Genomic DNA, 10,430 nt, shown 5'->3' with positions numbered 1-10,430 from the left:
GGTAAGAACAGAACAGAGACATCTTTACAATATACAAAAACATGCTGGGGCTGGAGGAGTCAGGAGTAGTGACCGAAAAGAGGAGATGCAATCTCACGCCTTAGGATCGGACACACAGGGTTAAAGCAAACACTCCATAGAATAGGCAAGCACCCTACAGGGCTTTGCAGCCACTGCAGTGAACCAGAAACAGTCAAACATGTGCTGGTAGAATGTAAGATGTACGAAGCTGAAAGAAAGAGACTTGTAGAGGATGGGAAACACAGTAACACCCTGGAAAGTTTTCTTGGGAAAAAATCATGCCAAGAAAACAAGCCCCTATTTCACTAGCTGAGGGAAACAGGACTTGTAGAGAGAATTTAGTTATGTATTTAATTATTTATATTTGTATTGTAAAATGCTATTAGTTACACTATTGTTTCCCCCTTTTCCCGTTAAATAATTTATTTATCTCAATTTTATTATTATTATTATGACTTTCTTTTTATTTTGTTTGTATCAGTATTATTATTATTATTAATTATTAATTAATAATTATTAATTATTAATTATTATTATTATATTATTATATAATATAATTATTATTATTATATTATTATTATTATTATATTATTATTATTATTTCCTGTCAATCTACTGCTTCACACTCCAGTCCAGTAGGTGGCGGTAAAGCACCTGTACGTTGGTCTGCCAACCGCCGATAAAACTCAAAAGAAGAAGAAGAATGTCTCCACAGGGCATGCGCGGCACCGTTTACGTTCGGAGTAGGTTCGTGTCTGTTGTAGCGTAGTATAAAGAGGGACGGACAGCCAACACGTCTATCAGCTGCTGTTGTGTTCGTTTTTGCACTCGGGATTGTTTATCGTGATTATAAAGTATGAACTCAGGTGATTTTGCTGACGCTCGGGGGAGAAAACCAGCGGTTCCCGACAAAGTGGACATGTCATTAGGTAAGGTCCTGGTTAGCAAACACAAACGTTACTATAGAAAACTAAGCTAACGTTAGCTAGTAACTGGTGGTAGCTAAATATATCTGATTTGAGCATCCAGACGCCCTTGTTTACATTCGCTCATGTGATAAATTTAACAGATGACATCATTCGGTTGAACAAGAAAGAGCAACAGTTTAAAAGGAGACAGGACACAGTGAACCGCCGACCAGTCAAGAAGAAAGGCCGTTTAACCCAAGGAAAGGGGCTCCCATCGAGACCTGGAGGACCTGTCCACAGAGGTGTGTGTGCTATGTTTATTTTCTATCCAACCAACTCTGTACATTCCTGTTGTCGTTAATATTATCTTTACCAGGAGGTGGCTTGCCCCGAGGAGGAGGAGGAGCAGCAGCAGCAGCTAAATTTAGAAACAGAAGAGTGCCTCCCCCACCTGGTCGGAGACGCGGTCAGGGGGTCATCACAGGACTGGCAGCCAGGAGGCCAGCTGCCCTGCTGAAGCGAGTCGGCACACTTAACAGAGCAGCAATTAACCAGGTAATGGAGGACAAATTGGCAACACAACATATGTGTGTGGACACTTATGGTAGCCTCTGATAGTGGCCTGAAACCCCATTGTAGACTGTCTTTTTTTTTTTTTTTTTACTTTTCTATTTGCACATAAAATAAGCATGAGCCATAAGGAAAACAACAAGTACAGGGCACTGACCCCCTGGGATCCAGTTAGAAAAATAAAAAAAACATTTATACACACATGTTACGGATCTACATGCTTATAACAGTCCCATTTTTTCCAATAATTATCTCCCCTCTCTTTTTGCAAACAAATAGTGAAAGTAATTTCCTCCATGACACGTATTGAGTTGATTATGTTGATAAAAAGGGAGATGGTAGGATGGTTCCTTTGGAGCCAGCATTTTGTAATTGTCTTTTTGCTGACGGCCAGGAAGATCTTCAGAAGGTATGAGTCGCTCCTATTGAGATCTCTAGGAATATGTCCAAGATACATTGAGGTGAAAGAAAAGTAAAGTCTGAGATCCAGGATCTCTAAGACTAATCAGCTCACTTCTCTCCAGAAAGGTAGTACAACTGGGCATGACCAGAAAATGTGAGCATGGTCTGCTGAAACAGATCCACGCTCCCTCCAGCAGACGCATTGAGCTGAGCTAATGAATTTGGATTTTTGGTTAGGGGTAATAAAAAACAAATACGATTTTTCCAACAGAATTCCCTCCAGAGTAAAGAATTTGTAGATGTAGACTGGGTTTCCCATATTTGAAGCCACATATCCCCTGAGATTGTTGTACTAGTTTTTCTCTTCCCAGCGCTTCCTGATATAGTTGGTTGAGCCTTTATTCATTAAGGAAAACCCTCTGTATAATTTGCTTATAACACCTTTCCTGTTCTTTGAATTATAAATATCAACAAATATCTGAATAATTCATGAGGGCTCTGTCAGATCAGAGGATTTTATCTCCTTATTTGTGGACTGTCTTATTGATCAGAACAATAATCGTGTGAATGAGTAAATACTTGCTTGGACTGTAGGAATTATAACTCTTTAAACTTCTACTTTCCAAGCATCCAGACAACTAAACTGTCTTTCATTGTACATTTTCAGTAGAAAAGCTAAAGCCTAGTTTATACACCACGTAATACACTGGGATAACCTTTCAGACACTGTTACTGATTTTCACTTCACACATGCACTACATTAAGGAACATTTCTGCCTTGTGCCTTTGTTAACGCATACCACAGCAATGCGGGAGACTTTTCAGATGAAGACTCGGGTCTTCTGCCACATTATGCCACGCTCACATTGAATTCCTGTTGTTTTGCCGTGCACTATAGCTTCTCTAACTGTTCCAGATAACTGATCAATTTCACCCCCACCCTGTGCAGACTGAGAAGGTCCCCGATTGCTGAATCCATCCAGTTTCTTGTGATTGGTTCACAAGTTCTCCTTTGAAAGTGTCCTCTATCAGACGGACATAACCCTTTTATGTGTTGGTCCCTGCTTTCATTCACAACAGCCCTACTGGCATATTACCTGATATATTACTAGGTCTTAAGGTGAGAAATTGCGGTACCAGTTTCCCTGAACTTATCGATCCCTGCTCCCATTCACATAAGACGCCCATGCAGGAAATGTTCCTGAACTTTTCAGGGATTGACTGCACATGTGGAAGGGGCTTTAAACTCAAACAGTGCTTAAAATGTGCTTGTCACTGACTCTTAGATAAGTGGAAGTCATTATTAAAGTAGTTATGTCAAAGTTAAGGCCACCTTAAGCTGACTTTCGTTTGCTGAATACACCACATCTTTCAACGTTAAAGTTAAACAAGCAGAAGCAAATAAAACCATTTAAATAATGGATATTGAGAGTACAATGAAACCTTCAGCAGAGACCTTGTGCCTGCACTAGGAGACTCGACAAAGACTGCTCAAACACTTTTCTAAAACATCTGCATCATTGTTTGTTACCTTGGAAACCAAAGCCTGTTTTGCTAGTCTAGTATACAAGCAAGTGCACCAACAGACTTTACTCCTCCTGCTTTAATGACCTTCATCACACCCAGAGGCAGTTTTCTCACAGTTCTATTGCCTGGCAACAGACATCACCTTCTTCTATACAAGAACGGCAAACTCACTGCCCCTGCTGTTGTCTGACACAGATGACACAAGATACTTTTCCTTTTTGTTTTCCATGCTACCAGAGTTGTTATCTAATCAAGCCTAGTAGGCCTCGATAAGAATCTCAGCAGCAGTGATTGGAATATTTGAACTACTATAGTCCACCACAGTATCTTTAATCTTTCTCTTTTTCTATGAAACTTCAATAAGTTATTGTTGAAGCAGTTTTTTTCATGCTTATCTTCATTTAAGTCATCCCAAATGGGGATTCATTCCTTTTTAAAATTAACTTTGTAATTATGTGTCCAATGTGCAACAAGTACGCAAAAGCTGATTGGGTTTAATGGTCGCTGTAACTCACTGTGCTTACTTTACCTTTTTAAGAGTTGAGTGATAAAGTGGCTGCTCTTTTTACTGTCTTGTGTTTCTTCAAGCTGTATCACACACACTTGATTTTTGACATTAATGAATAGGATCAACAAAGACAGGGTGATTATTAGAATTTTACTTTCAGTTACAGTTTTGGCTAACATTTCAGGTAAATGAAACAATTATTGTATCACATTTTGTTTAACAAAGTATGCTCTTGTTTTGTTAGTTTTCACTGACTTCATGACTGGAATATGTTGAATATAGTTTACCAAAATGTTAAATATATTTTTAAGGAGCTTCCAGTAGGTTGTGGCAATGCACTGCAGTATATTTATTTTAATCTCATTTATTTTATTAATTGATTTTATATTAAATGTATATACAGTTACATGATGCATATTAATTAATAAAACAATTTTTGCAAGTATTTTATATTTGCCTTTCAATTGAATTAGATTTAAAGGGTTAAGATTTTTTTTTAAAACTTCAATAAATGATGATAAATAAAATAAATGATCAGAAGTCAGTGAGTCAGTCTTTGTGTTTTAATAATTGTGATTTTGGGCCAAAATGAAAGCAATTATGATTTTATTCCCATAATTTAGAAGCCCAATAGTTTATTTATTTATTCATTTATTCAATTAAGTCCTAATGTTTGATCTTAGAGCTGGTAAAAGAGCTGAAGTGAAATTGGAGCTTTCTGGTTTTTTTTTTTTTTTTCCTAATCCTCTACCTTAAACTTGTGCTTGGCTTCTATTGCTTGTCTCACGCAGCCCCATGAACTAAAAATGTCGCATCTTGCTGTCTTGTTATTTTTAGAAGCAGTGCAGCATTTCAGAAGTTTTGACTTTTGCTTGAACCGTATCTCTCCTCTGCTGCATCTTCCTTCTTTGTTTTTTTAGAAAACAAGACAGAAAACAAAGCCCTTTATTCAGCGCAGTGAAGCACCGTACAGGAAACCAGAGGTGCAGAGACGGCCGTACAGGCAGCCCGATCAGCAGAGAGGTCAGAATGCAGCAGCGGTCAGGAGACCGTTTCAGCTGCGACGACGGTGAGAACACCAAGAAAACAATAAGAAGAATAGTGGGGTTGGTGTAAGACTCAAAGGTCTGGGTGTCATCACACACAATGCTCCCGTTTTAAAAGGGTGTTATCTAGAAAGTAGTTTGACTTCTGATGGTTTAAAAGAGTGAAGAGTGATTTATACAGTGTTGCACACAGTATACTGAACACAGATGTTTTTCCTCACATGCAGACCACTGCCGCCTGTCCAGCAGACTCAGAGGGAAGCACGCCAGGCCACATTTCTTTTTCACAGAGGACTCAAGGTACATGAAGATTTTCTGTTAACATGTTCAGTAGAGGTGTGAATCAGCAGACACCCCATGATACAATTTTATCCCGATACTTGAGTCACAATACGATATTATTGCGATTGTAAGCGATGTGGTGAATATTGCGATACAATATATTGTGATTTAACTGTTTAACTGCATTTTGTGTCCACAAAACTAAATTCAGTCAAGAATTGTTTTGTCAAATAAGAGAAAATTCTCAGTGTATTCATCTCACCTCAGTCTTTTTATTTCTCCACAATGAGAGTCAAACCCACAGACTGACCAACAAAGTATTCAGTCAAACTGAACTGAACTGATATCAAACATGTATGGACAACAAAAACTGCAGCATTTTCTCAAACTTTCCTCAATTTTGAGCTTCACGATTCAGAATTTTTTTTTGAATGAAACATAAAAAAAAATAGCCGAAATTTGCAGCATTATTTCGACAACTTTCCGACGCAATATCCTGATGCACATAGTCCCAAAAAGTGAGCCCACTTCGGCCCACCGGCCGTCGGAACACTAAATATTGATACTTGGCGGCCATGAATCTATATAATATTGCCACCCAACATATCGCAGTACTATGCTGTATCGATTTTTCCCCAGACCTCTAATGTTCAGTATAATGTGTTTTTCTTGTGTTATTTAAAGACCTACATTCTTCTCCAGATTAAATTAAAATGTCAAAACACACATTTTTTTTAATGTCCATTGCTCCATATTACAGGTACAGGCCCAGGTACAAAAGCCAAATCCTCACAGTCCTCCAGTCAGAACTCGGCAGTGAGTATTCTTCTCTACACTTTGTCCTTATGTCTATTTCTGACTGTAGTTATTAACATGCCCAATAGCCGGTATTATTTGTGTGAAGAAGATGGAATCAGATTGAGGATGTGAATCATTCGGAGAGGAAAGAAAAGTATTGTTTGTCAGTTCAAAGTTGCTGTCTGGCGTTTCTGTGATGCAATACCAATGTCACTGTTTGTCCACCAGGTGGCGCACATCAACAACCAGCAATGGAATCTTGACTGTTTCAATTAACAACCCCACAGCCAGGACCCAGCCTGAGTAAATATCACAAACACTGCACAATCTGAACACACTGGTCTCAGACATCTTTTAGGACATTTCCATGAGCACAAACAAAGTCTTGAAATCTTGTGTTTAATTTTACATGCGTACATTGATTGCTGTGGGTAGAAATTTATCCTGTAAACTTTGAGTGCTTTAATTTTACTCTTTAAAAAGCTGTATGAACCCTTGATATTTATCTGGTATAGTTATGTATTAAAAGCCTGTCAATGAATATTCTAAAATCAAATATATATTCAAATTGTAAAAACAAACAAAGAAAAAACAGATGTTTGACTATGAAAATTAATATTTGATTAATCTGCACTACTCTCTCACTACCTCTCTTTCTACCTCTCTCTACCTCTCTCTTTCTACCCCTCTCTCTCTTTCTACCTCTCTCTCTTTCTATCTCTCTTTCTACCTCTCTCTCTCTCTCTTTCTACCTCTCTCTCTCTCTTTCTACCTCTCTCTCTCTCTTTCTACCTCTCTCTTTCTACCTCTCTTTCTACCTCTCTCTCTATCTCTCTCTCTCTCTCTCTTTCTACCTCTCTCTCTCTCTCTTTCTACCTCTCTCTCTCTCTTTCTACCTCTATCTCTCTCTTTCTACCTCTATCTCTCTCTCTCTTTCTACCTCTCTCTCTCTCTTTCTACCTCTCTCTCTCTCTTTCTATCTCTCTCTCTCTCTCTCTTTCTAGCTCTCTCTTGTTCTACCTCTCTCTCTCTTTCTACCTCTCTACTTCTCTCCTATTATGTTATGTAGGACTTTTTAATTAAGTTTTTTTGTGAAGTAAATATACCTTTTACAAACAGTCATGTCTTTTGTATTGGTTTGCCCTAATATGGAATGAATGCACAGAAATAAATACTGAAACCGTTAGAAACTGTAAGTTATACATATTCATGTATATGTGTCGGTTATGACTTCAACACCAAACATGACACACCACCGGTAAAAGTCACTGACGCTGTGACTTCTCTGCAGGCCTCCCACTGCTTGGACCCTGCACCCCCCCGCTGCCGTCTCTGCTCCTCCCAAGGTGGAAACAGTGGAGAAGAAAATACCAAAAGGAGTGCCTCTGCAATTCGACATCAACAGTGTTGGGAAACCGGTGAGGACATGCTACTTGGATCTCTGCAGCCTGTCACATCAACTGTCTCTTCGTGCAAACTTGGCCTAATTATAACTTGAATTATTACTCATTTGTGATATAACAAAAATGAAAGCAGATGCACCACTGTGATGCATTACAACATAACTCTTAAATAACTAGTTACACATGCATACTTATTAACTCTTTTTTTCATTAATTACAAACCATTATGCAACATCCAACAGTAACCCAATAATATTTTGATATATTTCAATATTGCGCAGCTTTCTACAATATCCTAGTATGACAGAAACTCTTATCCATCTATTTCATGACTATACATCCAAGATAGTTAGATTACGCGGCAAGTAATCGTGGTGCAACCAAGTTTAGTAGCTGACTTGGTTCCAAATAACTTTTACCAAGCTTCTAGTGTTGACTTTATATCCAAATTTTGGAAAGACTGAACACATGGCTCGTGCAAACCAGTTATACAGTCATGGAAAAAAATTATTAGACCATTGTTTTCTTCAATTTCTTGTTCATTTTAATGCCTGGTACAACCAAAGGTACATTTGTTTGGACAAATATAATGATAACAACAAAAATAGCTCAGAGTTTAATTTAAGAGCCATTTTCCATGATTTTCTTGATAATAACCAAAATCATCAAGAAAACAATGGAAAATGTCTAGATATCAGCTCTTAAATGAAACTCTTAGGAGCGATTTTTGTTGCCATCATTTTATTTATCCAAACAAATGTACCTTTAGTTGTACCAGGCATTAAAATGAACAAGAAATTGAAGAAAACAATGGTCTAATACTTTTTTCCATGACTGTATATGCTTAAACACACAGGCAAAAGCATTTTAGTACAGTGTTTGTATCCTCATATTGCCCAATAAAGTCAACATGTCTCTGGTGTGCTTTTGTTTCCACAGCAAACTGCGATCACCCTGAACGAGCGATTCCGCATTCTGAAAGATCAGCGCACCAGCACAGCACAGAGCAGCAAAGGTAGCCGGTTCGTTACCGTGGGCTAAAAGACATGAAGACTTCGATGAGTAATACTCAGAAACCCTTTTGCCCTGCTCAGACCCGCACAGTGATCCCCACCTTTCTGACTGATGGGACGTTGTGACCCACTGACTGATTTTACTAATAGGAGGGAGGATAACCGTGGGACATGAGGCACAACTGTGAGAGCTCAAGTGTCAGTGGAAGAGTCTGTTTAAAATGACCTCCCTGTCATTGTTCATATCATTGTACCCCACTGTTTGTATTGTGGATGTGCTTTACTGGGAAGGAAGGAGCTTTTTTCCCTTTTTTGACTTGGAGCTGTTGGCACTACAATGAATGCTTCTTGGAAGTATTTCTTTTCAGAGAGGACCACTTTGTATTTGCTAGGGTGGCACGTATGTTCATAATACCCTTTTTTTCTTTTTGACAATTGTTTTGTAATGTTTCTTCAAATAAATGGGTTTCTCTTTAAAGGTTTTGTATACGTGTACAGCTCAGATTAGCTTCATCTTCTCTTGAAATCAAACAGTGCCACCTGGCTGTCAAACATAAACCAGACACCAACTCAATGTTTCTATGACAGACATATGTAAAAGTTGATTCTGGTGTGGGTTTATGAATGGTAAGATGATCCGGTGCAATAAAAACTGCAGAGCAATAATATCTTCCAGAAATTGGCACATACAGGTGCATCTCAATACATAAGAATATGATGGAAAAGTCATTTTCTAGTAGTTCAAGTCAAATAGCCCCAACCAAGTATTGAGAGCATATAGATGGACATACTTTTCAGAGGGCAATATTTACATATTAAACATTCTTTTAAAATTGATCTTTTGTCATTTAATTTTTTTTTTGAGACACTGCATTTTAGGTCTTCATTAAACGTAAGCCATAATCATAATTAGAAGAAATTAAATTAAGACATGAAATGTTTCTTACTGTGTATAGATCTATATAATGTGTTATTTCCACAAACCTCCCTATGATATTCTAATTTATTGAAATGCACCTGTATTTCAGGTAGTTTGCCACTGAACAGTAAACGGTTTATTTAAACAACTGTGTAGGGTTAAGTGGCATCTAGCAGTGAGGTTGCAGATAACAAAAAATAAAAACTATTTTTAGTTTCAGCTGATAATACACGAATAAATACATAATATGCTGTGTTCTTAATTGCATACTTTTAGTACATACTGCACCTGTCCCTATAACGTGTGTACTGGTGCGTGCAGGATGCATACAATTGGGACATAGTTCATCATAACATTGCACCTTGTTCTTGCTCATATGATTGCATATTGGAGAACATCTTGTTTGTTTTTTGACATACTGCATTTATGGGTGCGTTCCAATACCCATATACAGTATAGTATGCCAAAAAAAATCCTACTGTCTCCAGTCAAAGCTTGCAGGTTGCAAGCCATTGTGCTTTTCTGGCTATTCTGACCCACAATCCTCTGCACAAGTTCATGAAGCAATGTTATGACAAATCAGAATGCCCAACCTGTATGCATGCTCCATGCAACAGTTCATACTTATCCACTAAAAGTTAAAGAATAAGGATGAGATTTGGAATACAGCTTATGTATCGAGACTTACTATATCTCTCTGGGATACTACATACAGTACTTTAGGTTTTGAATGCACTTGTAACTAAATACTCAAGCACTGTACTTAAGTACAATTTGGTGAAGTTGTACTTTACTTGAGTATTTCCTTTTTTTATGTAACTTTATACTTCTACTTCACTACATTTTGAGGTGAATATTGAACTTTTCACTCCACTATATCTTGCTGACAGCTTTAGTTACTTTTCAGGTCGAGATTTAACAAACAATATAAATTTAAAGTGATTAGACATTTGTGAATTTATGAAACAATCTGAGTGGATCCATTCTGCATAATAAGTACTGTTACATTTGATATTTTAAGTACATTTGCTGG

At 37.7% G+C, this 10,430-nt stretch overlaps 1 protein-coding gene across 1 annotated transcript; it reads left to right on the top strand.

The window, feature by feature from the left end:
• Window positions 1-663: 663 nt before the first annotated feature.
• Window positions 664-8,956, top strand: si:dkey-17o15.2 (UAP56-interacting factor). The gene is made up of 9 exons (XM_059344040.1): window positions 664-950; window positions 1,091-1,231; window positions 1,306-1,484; window positions 4,857-5,005; window positions 5,210-5,282; window positions 6,025-6,080; window positions 6,291-6,365; window positions 7,354-7,480; window positions 8,405-8,956. The coding sequence occupies exons 1-9, from the start codon at window positions 878-880 to the stop codon at window positions 8,504-8,506; spliced, it is 975 nt and encodes a 324-aa protein (XP_059200023.1). The 5' UTR covers window positions 664-877; the 3' UTR covers window positions 8,507-8,956.
• The last annotated feature ends 1,474 nt before the right edge of the window (window positions 8,957-10,430 follow it).

This window comes from Centropristis striata, chromosome 11 (genome assembly GCF_030273125.1).
Source record: "Centropristis striata isolate RG_2023a ecotype Rhode Island chromosome 11, C.striata_1.0, whole genome shotgun sequence".
NCBI lineage: Eukaryota > Metazoa > Chordata > Actinopteri > Perciformes > Serranidae > Centropristis > Centropristis striata.
Note: the sequence above shows the minus strand (reverse complement) of the source record. Positions and strands in the feature narration are given on the sequence as shown.